Consider the following 24,102-nt stretch of genomic DNA (forward strand, 5'->3'; position numbering starts at 1 on the left):
CAGTGGATGAGGTATTCAGTATCCAGCAGTCAGCCTTTATTCAAGTAAAAGTACTAATACCACCACCTGTGAAAATACTCCTGTATTGAAGATGTTGTTTTAGTTGAAGAATGTTAGTGTAGTCAGGAAAATGTATTAAAAGTAAAAGTGCTCATGGCAGTAAAATGTCATGTGTGAATGTTCTACTATTATATATTACATCATAAGATTATTATGACTCATGCATTCATAATAATAGCAGGATTTTCCTGTTGGAGTGGGTTGAGGTGGAGCTCATTTTGAACTCTTTTGAATAAGACTGAAACTAATGATTATTTTCATTCTCGAAGAATGTGCTGATGAATTTCTCCATCGATCGGTCGCTTTGAGGCTTATCTTTTGCTTTCATTCTCATGGAAACAGTCTTTTCAGGATGAGATGATGAGCGTAAACAGTTGTGTATATTTGACAAGCAGCTCTTTTACAGCATCTTTGTAAATCATTCACAGTTCATATAAACAGAAAAGCAGAGACCCCGAGATCGAGCCTTGTGGAACACCCCTTCAGTTCTTCACTGATTTTAACGTGTTGAAGAAAGGGTAGAATAGAAATTGGTCTGTAATTGCCTAATTGGTGTTCAAACCTTAAAAACTGTCGCAATAATAGCTTAAAATAGTTTTATTGGATGTGCTCTATGTTTGATAAAGGTGGAGCTGAGGGTGAGGCGCACCCAAACACACCTTTGCCTTTGTTTTATTTAACTTATTGAGTATTTTCTCCAATTTCTCTTGGTCGGCTACCTTAATGTAGAAAGACTGCGATGAATCTGTCATAATAACCTGTGGTTTGTAGCGTGAAGCAGCCCTTAAGTTGTAATCTCCACTGCTTCACACACTCTGCTGGCATATGTGACATGTGAGTAATACCTTCGGGAAGGTTGGGGATTAACTGGGATAATGTCAAAGACGACAACAATGGTGCTAATCTCTGTCTGCTGCTGCACTCTCGGTCGCTCACTGAAGACGAAGCAGTCACATTAATCACTAAAATATTGATGATACAACAATCTTTATGTCAGAACAGTAATAGCATGAGGATCAGATGAGATTCTGGCACCGTAATATGTTTAGCATTAGTGAGTACATACATGAGTACACACCCTCATTCAGTCTGAGAATAATCAGCTTCACTGTGGTTAAACTGAGCTAACTTCATCCACTGAAGAAGACCATGAGATGTGATTGAAAGCCCTGAAAATGGTTGGAAGTCTCTTTCATAAACCGAGCAGTTGATTTATATTTTATACTTAATTTTGTCTCACATGCGCGAGCTCATAAGTGGGACGACAAAACACAATTCAACAGTCATGAATGTTTTAGTGTCCAGTAACTTAACTCTGGGTAAGCCCTCTGTCTGAAGAATAAGTCACTGAACACCAGACTGAAAGCCGAGAGCCGCATTTCATAACAAAGCACCTGTGACAGCATGAGACACACCTGCCCTTTAAAGACAGCACACCTGTCTGCACCTACATGACAGTCATTTAACTGATGCCACTTTTCAAACACACCTGGAATGAGGCGCTCAGGAGAGTTTAGTCCTTCATGAGATGATGTTCAGACTAGTGGTCTCTCAACACTTTGACTTCCTGTCTGAGGCTCTCAGCTCCCATTGGTTCCTCTCGACAGTGTAAAGCTTTAAAAATAAAAAATAAAAAAAAAGCTCAGTTATTTCCTACAACAGCTGCTCACTGTAGTTTTAGTTTTGTTTTCAGCTTTAATTTCTAAAAGTCGCTTAGCATCTGACTATCTTAGCTGTTGTTCCAGGAAATTAAGCGTTCAGCAGACGACGTCACAGACTGAAGAATTATCACACATGATGATAATTATTATTACAGTTATAATTACTCACATGATATAATTTTAAGATGCATTTTTCCCTGCAACTGCTGTACAGTAACGCAGCAGCAAAAAACTCACACTTTAACTGGATTTATAGCTCGAATTGGCCTCAAACCAGCAGCAGGTTTAACTCAAATCTCAGACATGACACCTTTAGAGGCATTCAGGTGACGCAGCAGGTGGATTTACACTGAGCCACAGGTACAGTTTCATCTGCAGCTTCTGAAGTGATCGAGCAACAGTGAAAAACTTCTAAAATTCACCATCATTACAACATTTGTGCTCTGCAGTGTACACGTTTACTCTTAATTCTTCTGTTACATGAAGCACTTTCTCTTTTTTTGAAAACGCGTTGATTGCGTCAAAACTGCGTCTTTTATCGAAGCGTGTCAGGACCTGGAATAATCACCTGTATTCAAGGCTTTTCCAGACCTGTGCAGCAACTTACAATCACACACAAACACACACACACACACAGTCTTATTTCTGTACAAAACTACCCGCTGGCACACAGCACAAATAAAAACCTACAGCAAAGGAAGTGCTCTTGCATCTAGAGTCGCTTTTAATGCTGAAAGTTCATCCACGCCACATCGAAGAGACACAACAAGAACTCAACTACGTATGTGACTCGTGAGCTGGAAGTCGACTTTCCCGGAACAGTTTGTTTTTTCCAGACAGGTGGATTGTTGACTTACAAATAACAGCAACTTGCTCTATGTCTTTATAGTCTTTGTCTTCCTCTACACAACTAAAGCATAGAAAATAACGATGCAAGAGCGCAACAGTATCTTCCGCACAGATCCTCCTGGAGAAGAGAACATCTATGAAAACATAACTTAATGGGCCACTTCATGACTGCGTCATGAAGCAGTAAATTACAAAGGCAGCGGAAAAACTCCGGCATATTTACAGTTAATGTTTTATTCAATACAAATTTAAAGGTGTGTTTGATGTCTGTGGTTAATGGAGGGAGTTAAGGATCGTTTCAGACATGTTTAAGTGAAACCAGCAGCGTACAATCAGGTTCGGCCCCCCCGCTGGGCCTGGGAGTGACGGGGAGAGGAGGAGGAGGAGGAGGGGGGTGTTTCAGGGGCTGATGGGTAAGTTTGGCAGCTGGCCCTTCGACCCAGAAGTCTCTTCGATCTCAGGCTCTTCGGGAGAGCTGGGTGGAGCCTCGACCCGGTCGGGCTCCTTCTTATCCAGTTCTTGTTGCTCTTGGATCTTCAGGATCAGCTCCTTGATCTCCTCACGCTTCGTCTTCATCCGCTGCTGAGGAAACCACTCGGACAGATTCACCGGCAGATGAAAACTGGGAATTGGATTCTGGTTCAGGAGACAAGAGACATTTAGGATGAAGATGACAAGGAAACAAAAAGCAGAGTGGAAGGTGTTTAACAACGTGCTTCGACTTCCTGCTCTCACCTCGAAGAAGCTCTCCACATACTGCAGGATGTAAACTCCACAGTCGCTGAAGTTATCCTGCTGAGGCACACGTGGGCTGGAGCCCTTCATCACATCCTTCCCGAAGCTCCGCTGAGTCCCTTTACGCACCTCCCACTCCACCTCCAGGTACCTAAAACAAACACACACTCCGTCTCAGTCACCAATCAAAGTTAAGCCGAGGGATCTGTTTGATTCCCCAAATGAAATCCAGTTATCTGGAAGCTAAATTCTGAACTCATCCAGGTGTAACAGTCATCACTGATCCATCATCAAACTGTAGCTGCTCTGCAGTGATGGCGTCGCTCCATTGATGGAGAAAAAAGTTGTGGAACTTTCTTGTATAGTGTGTTTGTGTTAGTCCAGTCCAGCTTATTGTCCAGGTGAACAAACAGGTACCTGTCGATTCCACCATCTTAACGCCCATTCTCTGGATGTTCACCGGTGGAGGAAGTCTGCAAGTGCAAACACTCTCTATGTGCACTGCACTCATTTATGTACAGACAACTATCACTGGATTACTTCGATACTGAAGAAAAGCTTAAAATGTGCCGATTCTCAGGTGAGTTCTGGAGTTCTTGCATTTCTTTTCTATGATTTTAAGACTTATGGACACTGCAAATCCTTGATCAACCCTCCTGCGCCTTCAGCCCACCCTCTGCTCCACACTGACTCCCAACATGTAGGAGCTGAGATCCTGACATGATTAATGGGATGTCAAAAATAATCCATCTCTGGTTCACCAATTATGTCTCTTCTACAATGACTTCTTGTGAGATGCTGGATGGTTTGATCCCTTCAAGGTTTATAAAAAACATTCAGATGAAATAATCTGAGAAGTGAAAATCACTTATCGGTTCATGCATACGAAAAAGGTTGGGAGCCACTGCTTGATTGAATCAGAAAAAGCAGCAGAAACTCTAAAATCGAGCCTCTAACATCCTCTGTGGAGTCTCTGTTTGTAAAAGCTATCAGGCGCAGCAGCAGACACTCACTCTCTCAGAGTTTTCACCACCGTCGACCTGGCCGGACCTCGCAGGGAGTCCATGATGAGGATACAAGGCCTGAAGGAGACAGAAAAAAACGAAGTGATTACCACAAACGTTTCCTCTGAACAGTGCTGCCACCTGCAGGCGAAAAGCCAGAAGTGCATCTACTCACTGTTTGCAGAGGCTTTGTTTGGAGGCCAAAGCAGAGGCCTCAGAGCTGAGAGTGTCTTCAGTCCCATCCTCGCTGCAGTCATCCTGCAGGCACAACATTCACCAACATGAACTACAATTCCCCCAGCTTATTCAGGGCTGATTAACAGACAAACGAGCCCCATCACGTCTAAGAAGTAAAGAGAGTTGAGCACCTGACCGGAGCTTTGGTCATCAGAGAAGGTGAAGGTGTCGTCGTCTCCTTTTCCTGAACCGTAGCAAACACTGATTCTGTGCAACTCGCCTAAAAATCACAAGAAATAACATCATCAATGTGCTCTTGGCTTTTGTAGATAACGTGTTCCTCAAAGTGATTTCTCTGTTGTTCATCAGAGACAAAGCAGGATTTGTTGGACTGGATCGTCTCCGTCCACTCGACTCATCCATTTGTCTCACCGCAGCACGGCCATCAGCTCGCAGGCAGAGCGAAGTAACAGGAACTGACTTTAAGCTCTTTGATGGAGCGATTACGGAAAGGAAGGTCTGAGAGCCGAACACGATCCCTTTCACCACATCGACGTTTGCTTATTGCTTTTCAGAATTTCTGCTAACAGCTAACATCAGCTCAGTGCGCAGCAGTACTGCCTGATGTTTCAGTCAAAGGGAGGAAAAAACTTCATCAGTGTCTTTTTCCCTGAAGTGAAAATCCTGTTTCATCCAGTGTTTGTCTTCTTCTACAACCCTGATTCTAAAAAAGTCTGGACTGTGTCCAATCTGTGTCCTATATGAAGCTTATGGAAGGATCCTTCACATTAAGGGTCCCACTTTGTCTCAGAGAGGCTGAATGTGTGGACAACCCAAACACGTGGTCCCCTTGTGTCCCTCCAGGCCGGTGCACTGGTGGAGGTTCACTGGGTCTCTCAGGCAGACAGTCACACCTTCTCAGGTATTTCCTGTACACCTGTTTGACTTTACGAGCATCTAAAGTTTGAGGGATTTGACGTCCTGATTCGCCATCAAACGGCACTTCAGACGCAGGGTACACGGCGGAGATTTGACTTCATCTGCTGATGTCTTTGAGCTCCACAGACGGCGTGGATGAGAAGGCGTTATGACAAGCTCCTGCACCGTAGAATGACTCAGATAAACTGAAATCAGGACGTCTCTCATCAGACAGAACCTAAACAACATTATAAATCAGACCAGACGACTGACGTGCTGCTTCAGACTCTGTCGGCTCTTTGAACTCTGCCAGTTAAACGTCAGTGACTCACTTGTGTATTGTTGCTCTGCGTCGGCCTGGCCGCTGCCTGGTGCTGCGGGGGCGCTGGAAGGCTCCTGACCCCCCTCTGTGAAGGCTGCGCTGTCCTTGGCGGGGTCGCCGTCGGTTTGACCCTCCGCGGACGCCTCGGGGACGCCGGGGGACGGGTCCTCTGAGCAGCTGTCCAGCCCGTCTCTGTCCGGGGACAGAGGACGACAGTGGTCTGGGATGCTCTCCTCTGACGGCGGCTCTGCGGCCAAGGCTGGGAACGGGACGTGGAACAGCGGGTTCTGCTCGTACACCGGACCCTTGAGGCCCGGGAAGCAGATGACGGCTAAGTACCAGTGAGCTCTGACAAAACAGGAGTTCAGACCAGTTACAGAAAGCTCAAGAGCAGAATTCAAGTTCTGTGATGTGATGTGATGTGATGTGAAGACTCACGACTCGTTGATGGGAACAAAAATGAAGTCCTTCTGGAACAGATCCACGTGCCGAGTCCACGTCTTCACCCTGTTGTGCTTCCTTTTCTGGATTCTGGAAAATGGAAACCAAAGATTGAAGCATGTAACAGCAGAAACTTGTGAACGTATCGCGGAGGAGAAGCGTGCTGTGGCGGACGCTCACGGCAGGTTCGTCGTGTCTGGGACGCTCCTCCGCTCCCTCTGGTTCAGCCTCTTGTAGAAGAAGGAGCTGAACACGTGGATTCTTTGTGCATCTTCTTTTTTCAATTTCTCTAAAACTAAATATCTAAAACACAAAGACACCAGAAGGACTCGTTTCAGTATGAAAGCTACAGCACAGACAATAAACTCTTTGTCTTTGTGTAGTTCAACACCTGCGTCATCAGAGGAAATCAATCAAAAACTTACTTTAAATAAAAGTCTATGATAACGTCGTTGAGGAATTCTCCATCATTAAGGCAGTGGAGGTCTTCATTAGTGACTGATATGCCGCCTTTGGCTGGAGGAGGGGGGTACACCATTAACCTGGAAGACAAACACCAACAGCGCCGTCACACTGGGTCTGCAGCACCAGCAGCACTACCGCTCCTCTCCACTGGGTGGAGCTGCGTCGCGCTGACTCCATCACTCCAGCCAACACTCACTTGATGATTGGTCCCGAGAAGGTGGGCTGGAGGTCAGTCATGTCCTCGTCTTCTTCTTCATAGTAGGCGCTGGTCTGCTGGCGGGTGGCCATCCGTGTGCGCACGGGCATGGCGACCGGGGTCACCGCGGTCACCTGCGAGACCTTGCTGACCGGGGACACCTTGGCAGCCGGGGAGACGTGGGTGATTTTGGGAGAAACTTGCACCGACTTCACCTGCAGACAGACACAGCAGGCGTTTGTGAGGAAGAACAGCAGAATGAGCGCCTCGTGGTCGTCCGCCTGCGCCAACCAATCGAGCTGCAGCTTACGTCCACGTCTGTCCAGACTCATGTCACGTATGCGGTGAAGGGTTTGGAGGACATTAATAAAAGGTCTTAACATACACGCAGCGCTCTGTGGGCTCAGCTTGGGAGTTTCAAAGCAAATGAACGAGCAAGTATCGATTGAGCTGCTGACTCGACACGGACCGGTGCCTCCGCGCTCACCTTCTCCTCCTTCTGCTTCGAGGCCTTGTTGTAGTTGACCAATCGGATGTTGGCCTCCTCGAAGGGCAGCTTGGCGGGGAAGTTGCTGAGGTTGTTGTTGCGGCCGATCTCGCCCAGGATGTCCTCCAGGATCACCTGCTCCTTCATCACCAGACCGTTCTCGAAGATCAAAACGATGTACTTCTCGTCTGACTCTGACGGCACAACGAGAGACGTCCGAATGATTTTACAGCTTCAGTTAACAGGCATCAAATGTATTTCCGTTGCAATTAGTCTGACTGAAATAACACATAAAACCTGTAGATTTTTGCTGAAACTGAAATCTGTCATCATGCTGACATCAGGCTCTTTGCTGTGACGCTGCAGACGTCTCTGTAATCTCTCTCTCTAGACGTATATTTTACTGGTAACGCTAAAGGAAACACTTCTGTTTCTGCTTGAACGCACTGCAGCTAATTCAGACTGTGAAATGAAGTTGGCAGAATGAGTAAAAGGAGAGCAGGATATTAACTCCACAGGACGTGAAGCCCGGCTCCGTCCAGCCGAGCAGAAACGATGAATATTCAAGACTGCTGTCTGAATGAACTTTCCGCAGCACAGACTGACAACAGGACGAAACATCTCGGAGGGTTCGTTCATGACATCGTTTTACTACATTTAAGATCTTCAGTCTGTTCATTTGAGACTTAAAGCAGCACAAACATCCTCTTTTATCAGCTGCCTTCATCTACGCCTGCCTCTTCTATACAAACGCGGCTCCTGAATGTATTTCTGCTGTGAATCAGAACAACGAGCTGTGACGTCAGCAAAGCAGTGAGGATGCTGAACTTATTAGATTTACTGTGTCTGTGCACTTCTGTACTCACGGTCTCCGGCACAGTCGTACCACTGGTCTCCCGTCTCCTTGGACATGTTGAGCTGCGTTCGCAGGCGGACGCACTCCTCCGGAGTCGTCTGGAAGAACAAGACCGGAAGTTTCCGGACGCTGCACCACTCGCAGCTGATCAGCTCCGACGACTGAAGGCAGACCTTCTCTATGCTGTTGAGCTCCGGACCTGAGGACAAACACACAATGACAACTCAAAACAACAAAACACCACGATGGAGCGACACTGCTGCTGTGTTTGACACGGGAATCAGGTTTAAGTAAAACAACATTAGGCTCTAATTTCTTGCTGGTGTTTCTGGGATTTTCCATATTTTCAGTTCTTTAAGCTGCCACAGTGTGTGAATCTCCGCTGACCAGCACGGACGGTAAGCGCCCTCCACTGAGGCCTGATCCAGCAGCTCTGCACACACTGAATTCACCACTGCTGGGTCTTACCTTCAGTCTCCAGCTGGATGTGGTCAATGGAAAACTGAAAGACGAAGAACAAAGACCGGACGTTATCGGGGACGTCACGTTCATCACGCGAGACTTTAAAATGACCCGATCCCTCCGCTCAGCGCAGGAGCTTGTTATTGGGTCGCATGTGGCTCGACCTGCTGAAACACAGCCAAGTACTCACGATGACGGGCTTCGTCACCATCCTGCGTAGCGTTCCTACTCTCACACTCCGACACTCCAGTATGATGCTGTCGCACTTGTTGGACATGATTTTGGGCTTCTTCGTCTTCGGTGAGAACGGCTCCGGGGGCTGATTCCCAAACTGCAGATTTAAAAAAAGTAGTAACTGGATTAGTAAATGGATTCTCCTGCTTTCTGGCTCAGTGTGGCAGAGTTTCCATACCGAGCTCTCTAAAGACTGAAAGCACTTATCGTACTCGAGGTCGTCCCAGTGAAACGCTGCATCGAATATATCGAGCTTCACGTCACTCTGTGCTTCTTTGTTTTGCCTGCAGACGTGTTTCACTTCAGCGCAGCACCTGCTGGCCTAGTTTACACTGGGTGGAGTTACTCTTTCCAGGCCGAGCTACGAGCGACAGACTGAAGTTCAGCTAACACGCTGCATTTCCTCCAGCTGGTGGAAAGCTTTTAATGTGAAGGGGCAGGAGGAAATGCTCTGTTTGCCTCAGCGTTTTATCACAGCTGATGAGGCCGATATGTGAAGGTGTAAACACTAAAGTTGTCAGATCAAAAACAGCTTCGTCGTCATTTTCACAGCTTGGTCAGATTAAAGCAGGCAGTCTGTGGAAAAACACCATCAGACAGGTTTATTACGGCCATGAATGGTTACGTCTGGAAATAAAAAATATTAAGCTCAGCTCTCATTTCACAGCGTTCCCAGCCGGCTGAGGTCGGCGGGATCTCCTCTCACCTGATCCTTCATGCGGGCCCTCCGCGGTATCGTGATCTTCATGTTGACGTCTTCGAAGAACGCGGCGTTCAGCTCGTCCTGCTCTCCGGCGCTCTTCACCGCAGCCTCCACTCTGCCTCCAGAGGGCGCCGGCGAGGAGTGAGCGGAGTCTGCGGGTCGAGGGGAAACGCTGTCGAGTCTGTTGGCGCTTCCCGTGCTGGCGTTGTCGGCGTCCTCCTCGTCATCGCTGGACAGGACGACTGGGGAGGAAACGTCAGAGAAGCTGTTCAAATACTCACTAATACTTGCGTATTTCTCGCTCTTCTCTGGATTTCTTTCCCATCTAACTCTGTGATTTAAGATGCATTTCAACCAAACTAGAGCTGGTGATGGGTTTTATTTTGTTTCTGTTGAGTTTGCATGAAATTCGTTTTCCATGCTTAAATTGCTGTTTTTGTGAATGGAGTCTGGTGGCTTTGGTGAGAGCGTTATTATGGCTGTTTCTGGTTAAACAGAAAGGATCTTTGACTGATGTTTGTTGTATTTAGTATGAGTCAATAAATAAAAAGCAAATTTGAATAAAAACATTATTTAAATAACAACATTAGGAGAGTAAATATACTGTCAGATGATAGAAACAGCTATATGCTGCATTCAGTGGCAGCTACGCCTTTCTATACCTGCTGGTGTCACACCACTGCGGACAAAGCTCAGTTTGATGATGTAGATTTTTCAGGTATTTACATTTTCTTAACACAGAAAGTTTTGGTTTTTTTTTTAAACAGAAACCCTGACAGAAACCCTTCAGTCTGGCTCTGAAAACATGAAAACAGCGATAAGCTGAATCCCAGATCGTCTCCACTCCCGATCTGCACCAACACTCCTCCAGATGTTTCAGCTCACTGCTGACTTTGTGTAACGTGCTGCTGTATTTTTAAAGCGCCACCCTCCTTTTGGTAAAATGCGTCATGACCACCTCCTCTCCTGTCAAAGACTGCAGCCGCCGCCCAGCTGACCGCCGACGAGCACGTTATGAGCCTGCCCGGGAGGACAGAGCCCAGTCTTTGTTCATAGATAGACAATTATACACTATGAGACATGCAGTAATTAGGGCTGATTTACAGCTGATTCTGTTTTTATAATCAAATTCCTCGATTCTATCAGTCTTTTCTGCAGGCCCTACGTACAGTGAACTCTATTTTCAACCCTCATTCTTCTCCTTCACATCTTTCGGCTCCATCCCGTCGCTGTTTGTTGTTGCTGCCTTGTTAAACTGTTCTAGAGAGACGTGAAGAACTTTGCTGTTGTAGATGTTAGAGGCACTTCAGCTTTAACCCTCAGCTTGACAGCAGGTCACTTAGTGTTGTTGATGATGATGATGATGATGATGATGATGATGGGCTTACGTCTGCCTGCTGCGATGAGCAGCTTTTGTTATCGTACATAACTGGCCTTCACCCTGCTGGGACTGTTGCTACTGTTTAACCTGTCTTTTACTCACTGGGGTCATTGAGCTCGTGCTGCCGGGCCGCTGTCCCCGTCCCCTTGGGGGGGTTTCTGGCGGCGCAGCAGCTCGACGTCCCGGCCAACAGGGGGGGCCTGCTGTTGTTCAGGGGCGGCAGGGTTCCCCTGGTGCTCGTGATCCGTATCGGCAGAGTCTCCCCGCGGGGTGCCCTCATGGTCGTCACCGGTTTGTAGAAGTTCTGCTGCAGGCTGTTCGGTCTGGGGGAGGGCTGGGATCGGATGGGGGGTCGGGGGGTGGGGGACGACAGCGTGGCCTGCTGACAGGGCAACAGCGTCGGGCCGCTCCCGCAGTTCTGACACTTGCTGCTGTCCTCGCTCGGCTTGTTGCACTTCCTGCATACTGTGTGGTAGACGGTCGGCCGGAGAGGCTGCCAAAGAAAAACAGCTGATGACTCTGGATTCATGGATTCACAACGAGCTGGAAGAACTGTCTATTCAGCAATCAAACCCAGATCAGATCATCGTGCACTCTGCGTTACGAGCTGTACTCTGCAGGGCTTCTCTCACCTCTGCTGCTTTGACCTGCGAAGGAAAACTACAGCAGTCCTCCAACGGTTTCCTCTTCTGCTGGATGCGACGCTTTATGTTCACGCTTCCCTCTTCTGAAACGTTAAACAACGAAAGGATTAAGACAAAATCACTTATTCTTATTTATTCTATTCATATTTCACACCTCTCTCAGCCACCACAGCCTCCTTTTACTCACATTTTAATCTTCTAAAATAAAAAAGAAACACAGTGAGCGAACAGGCTGATGACAGAAAAACTGCCTCCAAGGTCACCTTTACTTTCCTTTTTTATTTTTTCCCCAAAATCATCCGTTTTTTTTCTGTGTTTGGGGAGTTGTGTCGGTTAGACAGCCTTTATTAACGCAGCCAGTGACTCATAAGCTCTCCCCCCTCGGCCGGGAGCTTTGAGGATTAATGTGGGAGGCCTGAGATCTCCTCCTCTGCTGGCAGGAGCAGGGAGGAGGTTCAGATCTGCAGCCCTGCAGACGCTGCTGGCTGTCACACACACACACACACACACACACACACACACACACACAAACACACACACACACTTTCCACAAATACAAAGATACTCATCAGTGCTCATCCTGCAGACACACACTTTTCCCACAGATGCTGTGTACACAAGCCAAAGCCAAACACACACATGCACGTGCACACACACACACACGCAGCGTGATGTTTGGCGAGCTGTGAACTCTACCTGGGATCTCTGGACAGGTGAGGATGATGCTGTCCACTTCTCCCGCCTGCTCCGTGGTGGAAAAGTCATTTCTGCCAGAGGAAAAAAAAGACAATGTGGTTCTTCAAGGAGCTTTCAATGACTTTCAAGGCCTGACTTTTTGTATTTATTGTGATATGACGTGAGAGGTTTTGAAATGATTTCTGGCCAAAGTGAAACTGTCTCTCTCTCTGGCAAGACTTTTCGCTTCAGATCAAGAAACTTTCGAGGATTTTCCAAGCTTAAAAATGGATCTACTTTTTCCAAATTTGACCCTTAAACGTCCAAATTCAGCCACCACCTCTTTGGCTGGTAGTAATGACATTTTTTAAACATTAAAAAGTCTCATGAACAGACCAAAACCAACAGCGTGTTCGTCCGTCTCTCAAAACCTTCTGACTTCCTGTCTGCGGCTCTCGGCTCAAAGCCCATTGGTTCTTCTGAAACGCATGATCTTCAGAAAATGGCTCACTAACATAGAGTTTCATTTAAAAAAATAATCCTAAAACAGCTGCACACTGTACTTTTTGACAATGTTCACTCAAACAGGAGGGAACAGAGCATTTGCTGGGGACTATTTTCAGCGGCGGATGAATCCACATTTGGTGCTCTTGTGAGTATTTGAGGCAGCAGGATGGTGTGTGTGTGTGTGTGCGTGACTGTGTGGCTCATCGGTGTGTTTTTACTAGTTTTTGGACTCTAATGAGGCTCTACGGCTCAGAGGAAGAAGATCTATCAGGCTGTGACACACACAGTACTCATTAGATACATTCAGTCATGGTTTTGGCTTTTTCATGGGATTTGTTGAACATAAGGAAAATGTAAAAAACATCAGACTTGAGGAATAAAGACGTACACACACGTGATAAATCTCAGAGGGAGAGACAATCAACTGAGCGTCAGCTTTTGTTATGAAAAGCAGACTATGGAGGTTTTGGTGCAAACACAGTGAGCAGATGTGGGTCAAACGTCGCTGGAGGTGACAGATCACAGGCACCACGCTGAGCCAAGGCCGGCTAATCATCAGCCAGGCGGCAGCGATAAGTCGAATATCCTGACTGAAAACACGACGTCTTACTGAGCACCGCGTCAGATTTGACATGAGACCAGAAATGAAATCTATACTGAAAGGTTCTCCAGGACGTTCTGGACGTTCTCATATGTTCTGGTCTCAAGAAATCCTGGAAACATATTAAAAGATAAGGCTTTATTGATCCCACAGCAGGGAAACGCAGTACTTTTGATACTTAAAGTCTAATTTTGATGCTAATACTTGTGTACTTTTACATAAGCCTTTTACATGTAACAGAGTATTTCTACACTGCAGTATTCCTACTTTTATTTAAGTAAAAGATCAGAGTACTTCCTCCACCGTTGGTGCTACTTTAAAACTGACTTCACCTTGATGCAGACTCTACCAGGACGAACATTTTGACTGTTTGTGGGGAAAAAGCATGAAATTTAACTATTTTCTAAATAACTGTATAGACTAAACAACTGATTGGCACTTTAAACAGATTAAATGAATAAAGAAAATGATCAGTGGCTGTAGCCCTACGACATTTAAATGCAGATTAAACGCAGAAAAACCCTTTAAATAATTAAAAAGGGGCAAAGGAGGCTGCATTTCTCTGCAGGTTTGCAGGAGGAACCTCTCCAGCATATCGGTCCAACCCTAGCAGGCTCCAGCGTGTAAAACAGAGGGAGGGTTTAGACGCAGGGCGCACAGATCTGTATGAAAAAGGCCGGCGCGTGTGTCATCAGAGACGGGAATAGCCTGCTGGTCTCAAGAAATCCTGGAAACATATTAAAAGATAAGGCTTTATTGATCCCACAGCGGGGAAACGCAGTCGTTAGAGCCGGCACGCGTTACAAAGAGCAAAGCAGAATAAAACATCAACTGTGTATAAGTACATTACATAAAGGTTAGAAAAATACTGCGCTCAGCTTTCTTCTTATCTGCTGTGCAGCAGCGCAGACGCATGAGTTTGACGTCACTTTTATTCCATTTAGCTTTCTCACTTTTTAAATGATCTGATTTTATTTGCCAAATTACTGCAGTCGCATCTTTTAATCCTGGTTCAACCACGTAAACTTTGCTTTGACATGTGTACACTTCCTCTCCCTCTTCTTCTTCTCCCTCTCCCTCTTCTTTTCTTTCTCTTTCTCCTTAACCCTATTCTTCTTCTCCTTCTTCTTAACCCTTTTCTTCTTCTCCTTCTTCCTCTTCTCCCTCTCTCTTCTTCTTCACCTCAGGTACAGGATGAACACCTCCAGCTAGCGAGAAAGCTCTCACACGAAATGGAATAAAGGTTGATTTATCAGTAATCCTCGTCCAGATGTCAGTGAATTGAGTTGCTCGTGTCATCGCACTCATTGAACTTTAAAATCTGAATAAAACAGTCAGTAAGCGCCTGCTTCTACTAACACTGAAGCATTAATGAAGTATATAAGCAGTGATCTGTGTCACAGAGCTCAGAGGTCTTCCTGAACGGTCAGGTTTTGTCACAGTCGAGCATAATCTGAATTTTACACAAGAAGCACATCGTAACACACGTGATGAAGGGAAGAGAGTCCACACTGACATCAGGCCTCACAGCATGTCAACAGAGGTGCTGCTGATGCACAAAACAAATCATGAAGTGAGTGAAATGTGCGACGATCTGGGGACGTGAATGAAGCGTGAAATGAGATCCGGTCTGCAGTGATGCAGCTGATCAAAGCCTTACCTTTCCTTCAAATCAAGGCTGCTTGAAGATAAAAATCAAAGAGAAACGTCTCACTAATGCAATTAATTCTTCGGCCATAATTCATTTTTTACAGCCTACATTTCAACTGAAGTGATTCTCCTCAAAGCAAACCTCAAAACCACCGAGCCTCGTCGACCCGGGCGACGGATGTAATCAACCAGAGCACATCTTCAGATTCACGCCACTTTCAACTACATTAAACACTCGTGTGCGCAGATTGATCTCATCCAAAACAAACTCTGTTTCCTCTTGTTCGGCTCCGTGAAGGTAAATAATGAGACTGAGGACACAGGAGCTCAAAGTTACGTCCGGAGAAAATCCAGTGAGGTCAGAGGTTTGCAGCCCTCCGCAGAGAGAGGACGAGATGTGAGCTGAGAGGGATGAAGGTTATCTGAAAACAACAGGAAGTTCCTTCTCCTAAGCTGTGCCTCTGAACCAATCAGGAAGAGAGCAGAGAGGTGAGAGCCGTGCAGCCCGTCTTACCTTTGGACTGGCTTCCTTATTGCAGAGGGCATCTGTGTGTGCTGAAAGTGTCGCCCTTGTAAAACGATTCCCTGCGAAGGTGTCGGACTGATGATGAAATAGTTGTTTCTGTTGGGGACGGGGGAGGACGTTGCTACCGTGAGAGGGACCTCGCTGCGGGACAGGAAGAGACAGCCAAACAGTGCGTTCACTCGCTTCGAGCTCATGCAAACAAACTTACAGCGGAAACATAAGACAGCGTGCGAGAGTTAAACATCTCCCCTGCTTTCCCTCCATTTATCCATTCATTTATTTAACTGCGTTAGCGTACTGTACCTGAGCCTTTTGGGCGCCAGCTTGTTCAGAGGCCTCATGTGATTATTTGGCCGGTTTTCATACGTTCTCAAAGGATCAGAGGAAGTGAAGTGCCTAAGAGACGGAGACTGAAGAGACGACACACACCAATCAAAAGGTCACCAGAGCAATTCAGAATAAACATCAACATTACGATTCACTGTAACTGATAATACTACTCACTGTGTAATACTGTGTACTGTGAAACTGTCATATAGTTGTTGTACCATGGAAATCTCACGCCATCGTAACCCTGAAGAGGTTAATCATTTATTTGTGTCAGCCTACAGCTGAGCGCCATGTCTATGTGTTCACATTAGCATGTTTGGTTGTTAGCATGATAGCATTAGCACAGTTAAGTGTGGTCAGTTAGGATGTTACGATGCTAATATTTAGCATGTATTGTTTAGTGCGGCTGCACATTGTTGAGATATTTCACCCTGGACCAAAGTCTTGGACTGAATATAAACATGAAACTGTGTTCATTATTAAATCTACTGTAAATGATATCTTTTACTAACAACCAGAGGCCAACGCCCAACACCTGCTCACAACCCCCCCAGAACAACAACAACAACAACAACAACAACAACAACAACAACAACAACAAACACAGCAGCAGCAGTAGCAGCCGCCGCCCCCATGAGGCGTCCCGCAGCTCCCCAGCAGCTTTAGCTCGTGCGCCGTCGGGGTAGGGCGCCTTCGCTCGGCAGCGCCAGGCGCCAGCCGGGCTGTGGCTCCGCCTGCGGGGCTGCTAATGGGAGAGCCCTGCAGCCCGCTGGGAGTCACGTCTACCAGGAGTGAGAGACAGAGGACGGGCGGTTGGGGGGGGGGGGGGGGGGGGGGGGGGTTACCTTTTTCTCCTCGGGGGAGGTCGGCTGCTGCCTGTCCATCTCCTCCACGCTCACCACGCTGGAGCTGAGAGGAAAGAAAAAACAAAACAGAACAGATTACTGTCGGCCTCCTGTGTGCACGCTCAACGTCAACACATCTACTCAGCATATTTCACATTGTTTAATGTGTGTGTGTGTGTGCGCGTGCGTGCGTGTGTGTGTGTGTGTGTGGAAAATGGCACGTCTGCATAATTAAGGGGACAAAGTGGATTCTAGAGTTTGACCGATATGGGATTTAAACTACAGCTGCTGTTTCTGTTCAAGAGTTTTATCATTTATTATTGAATAGAAATGAATTCCAATGAGCTCCATGATGAACACATGAATGCATCAATAACTCTATTCTAATTATATATGTGATTATGAAAAGAGCCATTTTCATAATGAGTGTGTTTACTTTTGATACTTAAAGTCTAATTTTGATGCTAATACTTGTGTACTTTTACATAAGCCTTTTACATGTAACAGAGTATTTCTACACTGCAGTATTCCTACTTTTACTTAAGTAAAAGATCAGAGTACTTCCTCCACCGTTGGTGCTACTTTAAAACTGACTTCACCTTGATGCAGACTCTACCAGGACGAACATTTTGACTGTTTGTGGGGAAAAAGCATGAAATTTAACTATTTTCTAAATAACTGTATAGACTAAACAACTGATTGGCACTTTAAACAGATTAAATGAATAAAGAAAATGATCAGTGGCTGTAGCCATACGACATTTAAATGCAGATTAAACGCAGAAAAACCCTTTAAATAATTAAAAAGGGGCAAAGGAGGCTGCATTTCTCTGCAGGTTTGCAGGAGGAACCTCTCCAGCATATCGGTCCAACCCTAGCAGGCTCCAGCGTGTAAAACAGAGGGAGGGTTTAGACGCAGGGCGCACAGATCTGTATGAAAAAGGCCGGCGCGTGTGTCATCAGAGACGGGAATAGCCTGCTCATCAGCAGAGGTGTCGCTGGGGTCTTCTCCTGTGTGTGGAGGCAGCTGTGTGGTGGAAAAGTGATGCAGTGCAGCGCTGAAAACGAGGGCTGGAGAAGTGCTTACTCATGTCTCCTTTCCTCTTCACTGTCACCAGAGAGAGAAAAGCTCCAGTTGTGCTTGTACCCTCCATCTCGCCTGGTCTCTGACCTACCCAGGGCTTGGATTGAATAATAAACCAGACTGACATCAGTGCAGGGACACAGGAGCGACACACAGCCATCAGATGAAATGACCATTTCCATGTTTCAGGCCTGATCGTTTCAACTAGATGATCTGAAAACTGGTGACATTTAGAAAAAGGGAACCTTGCCTAATTTTGTAAATATTCACCTGCATCAGCGTCACAAAAACACACTCCACTTCACTGCAGCTAAATTTGGTCAAAAGCACATCTGTTTTTTCAGACTTAATAACTTTTAGTTGGTGATTATATTCAATAAGTATAGAAAAATATATTTATTGAATCATACCATTATCCTTCTGCAAATATAGATCATTACAACACCAAATCCAATGATCTGTGACATGAGAGCGGCTATAAAAGTGCTGCATTCAGTGCTTTTATCACAGTGTCAATCGCATTCAAGTCATTATCAGCATTCAGATTTTGGGGTGAGAGCCAAAGTAAAGGCCTTGGTTAAAGGAAAACAAGCTTATCCAAGTGTTCACCTCCCATCAGAGTGTTTGTGATACGTGAAAAAAGTGCAAACATCCCCTCTGTATCACCGGGACGTGCGTTAATGAATAACAGCGTGTTGCATAAACGGTCCAATCCAGAAAAGTTCAGGTGGACAGCTGCTGAATCCAGTAATGAGCAGCCGAATGAAACGCCTCCACCTACATTTACCGTGTGCATGTTTATTCTGTGACATGAAGGCGAAGGAACATAAACTGTGTGGAGAATAAAAAGCAATGCAGGAGAGAAATAAACGACAGAAAGCAGAAAATAACAGCATGTGCACAGGTGAGTCTGTGCGACGGCTCTGCTGTTAACGAGGCGTGTAATTTATGTGGTCACAGTGGCCTGAACGCTGGAGGAGCGACACACTGGACAGTCTGACACAGTTTTCACACAAAGAAAAGATTAACTTGAAGTATAACATTTGCCAAATTTACAAGAGCGGACAAATAAATGAGAATTTGTCACAGAAAGCGTTTTGCAAAGTTACCAAAGTTTCCACGAATGCAACAATTCACAAAACTCGCTGATTTCTTAAGGGAGTCTGGGGCTGATGTGCTGCCACCTCCACAGAGATCCAGCATCAGTGAGGAAACATTTGAAACAGCAGGTGTGAACACGGAGGCAAAGACGGGATGTTTTATGATCCAGATAATGTGTCTGGGACAGATCCCACTGTGACGGCGAGGTGTGAACCCACCACCTGAAAGAAGGAGGCTCCACCGTCTACCTACAGGGGCTGCTGGGTAGAGAGGTGAGCAGAGAGTCACTGATGTGAGGTGAATTTGGTTTGGTGAAGAGGAAGACATCAGCGCTGTCAGGGGTCCGACTCCCCACGCGGCCTCTGATCGTCGCAGTCACACAGCCGAAGAATTTTACTGTCTTTATAAGATGAACCTTGATTTCGTTTGATCGGTTTGTCTGAAAAGCTGAGAAACGTATATTTTCCTGTGCGTTAGGAACCTGCTCTGACACCATCCAATGAGACGCGTGCATCGTTCTTTTATTTATCCTTCAGAAGAGTCGGCGTAGAAACTTAGTTCAAAGTATGGTCTGATTAAAGCTGGCTGATGCATTCATGCGCTGCTTTCAAGTGCTGCGTGATAAAACACATATCGTCTCAATATTTCCTCCTCAATGCCAAAACGTAACCATCACCTCAACCACTCTGCATAAAGTGACACCGTCCTCTACGAGTAACAGCTGAGGGGCGTCTAAGCCAATCACAGCGGAGGAATAAAGCACATGTGCTCCCAGCAGCTGACCGTGGGTCGAAACAAACCCGACGAGGGTCCGATGCTTCCACTTTTCCTTTATCACAAACTGACTTTAAAGTTGTTAGTTCCTGCTAAAAGCGTATTAATGCGCTGCGTGTGTGTGTGTGTGTGCGTGTGTGTGTGTGTTGGGTCACACTGGGCATCAAACAGGGCTGCAGCGAACCATCTCGATTAATCGATCGACTGTTTGACCTTTACGATGTCAGAAAACGCTGAAAATGTCAATTAGTGTTCCCCAAAGGCCAAAAAGACGTCATCAAATGTCTTGTTTTGTCCTCCACTGGAAGATATGCAACTTCCTGTCATTGAAGAAGCTAAAATCTGAGAATTTTCCCTTTTTTTCCTTAAAAAAAATTACTCAAACTGATTGACCGAAAACACTTAATTAAAGCAGGACTTTTCTCAAACTGACTAACCTTTGCAGCTCTGTTATCAAAGCACAAACTGTGCAAAGAGGATCATTTTATGACCAGCGAACAACAACAATAATTAATCAGCTTGTGCTGAAAACACGTCGCTGATAACTCCACATGCAGCAGCTCGAAGGCGGACAGCTGCTTCCTGTGTTTTCCTCTTTGTTCTCTCCAATTCGTTGCTTTCCAGTTTTTCAGTTAACGGCAGAACTTGTGTTAAAAAGTGATTTTATATTAGCTAATTTCTGCGTACAGAACAATTCGAAGTCGTCATAATGTTAATATTGATAAAGAAGACGCGTTTCAAACTGCGCATTTTAAACTAACGTCGACACACAGATCTTTAACCTCTGCTGGATGTCGATGTGAAGGTTGAGAATGTTTTCCCACGACGCCTCGGCTTCCTATTTTCTCCCACAATCAACTGAAATCTGTGACGTGAAAAACAGCAGCCGAGAACAAAACACAGAGAAGAAGCGCACCGAAACCCACGTGGGTAACAAACAGGCTTTGTTTTGGACGACGTCTCCTCTGTTTTAAAGACAAACCGAGCCCGGCGGCCTCCCAAACATCACCTACATGATCACGTTAAAGCGCGATAACATCTGGCTGCGAGCCCAGCAGGTACGTTACCTGCAGCTCGCTCGTAGGAGAATCGCTTTCTGTTATTTCACCCTGCATGTGTGGCTTAAACACAGGCCTTAAAAGCTGCATCTCTCCGTCCCCAAAAAACAGATTTGAAGTGTCTCGGCCTATTTTCCTCCCGGCCTCCAACATAATGCTTCTGGCCTCCCGTGCAGCTGCAGAGGTGGATTAGCAGACAGCGAGGAGATGAGACTAATGGCAGAAGAGTGTGAGCGTTTACTGTGGTCACTTTTTAATGAATGATCCATTTCTAAACGACAAGAGAGATCATCTTCAGTTCAAAAATCACATTATGATGGCAGATCTCTGTCGCTCAGTCCTGCAGGAGCCGAATTAAACCTGGTCCAACGTCTTCCAGCTCGAACGCGGCGTCAAGTCAGCGAGACTCATGTGGCGCTCCATTTTCCAGCTTCATAAATCACAACAAATGCCCTGATAATGTTAGCGAGGAGTCGTTTAGGATCCTGCTGAGCTCCATTTATTTTGTCTGCGGAGGGCGTAACGGCGGATTTCCTGCAGGACAAATCCACGATCGGGGACCTCTGACGACAGATACGACTACACAATTTATCCAAACGGAGCGAGGCGAGCGAGCGAGCGGCGCTGGCGCAGCTGAAAGGGAGCTTTGACTCTCACATGATGCTCACATCCAAACAGCTTGTTGTCACTCAGAGCTGCACTCAGCCCTCGGAGGAAACGCAGCTCATCCATATATTAAACATGCAGTTAATCCATCACAGAACACATGATTCCTAATGCAACCCTCGGGCCACTTTCGCCTCATTTGCAACATGAGATCATTTCCTCTCCTGTTAATTTTGACATTTTTCAGAGACTAACAATGAAAAGCAGCTAAAGTCCGGCTTTTCTTACATCTCTACCTCATTTACTGCCAGCTCTCAACTATTCCTATGTAATAAATGCTGAAAAAAGACTAAAATTACAAAAAATGTGCATGTTTGGCTAATTATAACACATCAGTCTGGCTTCCCACACATGAGCACAAATTTACCTGCAGTTTACAAGCGACAGTCATCGGGGAAACTTGACCCTGCCAGCATCTGGCTTTTGTGAAACCAGGCCCGCAACAACAAAGTCTTTCATGACACCTTATGATGGCAGTTAGGGATCCTTTAGGACAAGGCTGGCTGGCTGTGCTGAACCTCCAATATGAACTGAATGAGTCCGATCGGCTGAGTATCAAAAAGTGCCGAGCACAGGAAGCTGCCATCAAATGTCAAAACAATGAAATGAAAAAGCCTGGTAACTTTTCTCATTAGAGGGATGTGAATTTGAATTTAACTTTAGGCATTTTGGAAGATTAGACTGATATAACGCTGTTATTATCATTTATCCTTCGCAAGACTTCCTGTCTGTGGCAGTCAGCTCCAAGCCCATTGGCTCCAACCGAACATTCAATTTCAATTCAATTCAATTCAATTTTATTTGTATAGCGCCAAATCACAACAGAAGTTGTCTCAGGACACTTTCCATATAGAGCTGGTACAGACCAAGCTCTTTTATCTACAAAGAAACCAACATCTAAATCTTTAAATCTTTAAAAAAAAAAATCCTCACAAATACACAGATTCAACTGAGAAAGACTTTTTAAAAACAGCTGCAACAAGAGGAAATAGTGCTTTTGCTGGGGACTATTTCCAGCGGCGGATTAATCCACATGTTTGTGTTAGCAGGACGGTGTGTGTGTGTGGGACTGACTGAGAATAAACTACAGTGTGTGTGTTCATGGTAATGAAGGAACGTGTCAGCCAGTGTGGCAGTGAGGCTCATTTATGTGTTTTTAATGGTTTCTGGACTCTAATGGAGCTCAGAGGAAGAAGATCTATCAGGCTGTGATACAGTCATTGTTGATTTGGTCTTTTATTTGTTGACTGTGTGAAAACTGCTGCACATCTCCTAAAAAAAATGATTAAAATTATTCTAAACAGTAACACCTTCTTTACTCTTTTAAACTGTTTTTCTGACTGTTTAAGCTAAAATTAACTGTGCATTGACACACACGGTTCAGCCCTGCTTCCTTGTGCTGATGACACAGCCGCTGAGCAAGGCAGCAAATACCTGACGTCTTTAACCCAGTCTGCTCTTCTTCTACCTGTGTGGTGGCAGGTGAGCCCTTCACTAAAATCCCTTTAACGCTGTTTTCATTTGATTTAATTACGTTTTTAGCGTGGACATCTTTTGCCTATTTTTGTTAGCCGGCTAATATTTGAAGCTAGGACGTTAGCAGGCTAGCTTGGAGCTAGCGCAGCTCGTCGGTTGTCAGGACCAACGCGACATGTTTTCGTGTTTGCTGCTGGGATGTTGATGTGTTTTACTGTATTTTTAAACGTTATGTGGCAGCTAGCAGCCTGGCAGAAGGCAGGAAGGCCCGTCTCGGCTATCGCTACATCCAGCTCGCACATTGCAAAGCCAGCTAACGTCAGCGCTAACGGGGCTAGCTCAGGCTCGCAAGCCCAGTTTCGGTTTAAAAATCCAGCGGACCGGACCGCCCAGCCAGCGCTTTGTCTTCCCCTTCAGCTCCGGCCTGACAGCGCTCCTTTCACCCCGACTAGCTGAGGATGAGCCTGTTACCACAGCAGGCATTACGGGGCTAACGTTAGCCGCCTAGCCAACTGTGCACTCGCTCTGGATCCACACATATTTTGGACCGATTATGTGTAACACCAGAGGACCCCAAATCTGCCTCGGCAAGCAGGAATCCGAAGGCTGTGTGCGGGAGAAATGGCTGCTGGCCGCCCGGAGCAGCCGAGCGGAGTGTCACAGCTTACCTTCAAAGAAAAAGCGTCTATTGTGGGCCATGTTTATTCCATGATCCTCCTCAGATGATAGTGTTGCTCATCAGCAAGCGACCCTGGGCAGCAGCAGCTCGGCTCTATGTGGCTGCCTGGCTGCTGCTCCGATCAGTGTTGCCAGGTTGGGTTGATGTTGTTCATAATTGCTTCAAATCCGCCCAAATTGATAAAGAAAACGCGCAAATATTATCTATAAAACAATGCAAACTATACAAATAAATCAAGAAACAATACCAACAGTATTGTGGTTCGTCAGAAGTTTTCAATATGACAATATAATAAAAAAATTCAAGAGATGGGAAGCTCCATCATACAACGCAACAGTAAAACTATTTTCCATTTCTGTCCTCTGCCTTAAAAATAGAAAAAAAAATAAACAAAATAAAGGAGGAGTTCAAATTAAAATGAAATGAACTATATACAGTAACCTGGTAAACTGCTACAAGCCTTGACAGGAAAACCACCCAATCTGGCAACACCGGCTCCGACACGCTGACATGAAATTTACCCGCAAAAACCCACG

General features: G+C 45.8%; 1 protein-coding gene across 3 annotated transcripts; it reads right to left on the minus strand.

Moving 5' to 3' along the window:
- Positions 1-2,422: 2,422 nt before the first annotated feature.
- On the minus strand, positions 2,423-23,693 carry senp6a (SUMO specific peptidase 6a). Of its 3 annotated transcripts, XM_070987102.1 has the most exons (24): positions 23,556-23,693; positions 17,816-17,909; positions 16,730-16,793; positions 15,858-15,964; positions 15,543-15,695; positions 15,039-15,059; positions 12,292-12,362; positions 11,584-11,678; positions 11,054-11,444; positions 9,574-9,812; positions 8,824-8,964; positions 8,640-8,673; positions 8,182-8,370; positions 7,316-7,509; positions 6,829-7,043; positions 6,593-6,709; positions 6,348-6,470; positions 6,165-6,257; positions 5,737-6,074; positions 4,678-4,766; positions 4,485-4,567; positions 4,319-4,387; positions 3,306-3,456; positions 2,423-3,206 (listed from the first exon to the last, which is right to left on the minus strand). In XM_070987102.1, exons 1-24 carry the CDS (start codon positions 23,584-23,586, stop codon positions 2,970-2,972), a joined length of 3,339 nt encoding a protein of 1,112 aa, XP_070843203.1. In that variant the 5' UTR covers positions 23,587-23,693; the 3' UTR covers positions 2,423-2,969. The 3 variants fall into 3 exon arrangements, with proteins under 3 accessions (XP_070843203.1, XP_070843204.1, XP_070843205.1); XM_070987103.1 differs by lacking the exon at positions 15,039-15,059; XM_070987104.1 differs by lacking the exons at positions 15,039-15,059; positions 17,816-17,909 and having other exon boundaries at positions 23,556-23,679.
- Positions 23,694-24,102: the final 409 nt, after the last annotated feature.

This window comes from Chaetodon trifascialis, chromosome 19, assembly GCF_039877785.1.
Source record: "Chaetodon trifascialis isolate fChaTrf1 chromosome 19, fChaTrf1.hap1, whole genome shotgun sequence".
In the NCBI taxonomy this organism is placed as follows: Eukaryota; Metazoa; Chordata; class Actinopteri; order Chaetodontiformes; family Chaetodontidae; genus Chaetodon; species Chaetodon trifascialis.

Coding starts and splice junctions, on each gene's coding strand:
- senp6a (XM_070987102.1), bottom strand. CDS start 23,586: ATGGCCCACAATAGACGCTTTTTCTTTGAAG. Junction 11,445..11,583: donor CGCAGGTCAAAGCAGCAGAG/GTGAGAGAAGCC, acceptor TTTCTTTGGCAG/CCTCTCCGGCCGACCGTCTA. Junction 6,075..6,164: donor TTTGTTCCCATCAACGAGTC/GTGAGTCTTCAC, acceptor CTGTTTTGTCAG/AGCTCACTGGTACTTAGCCG.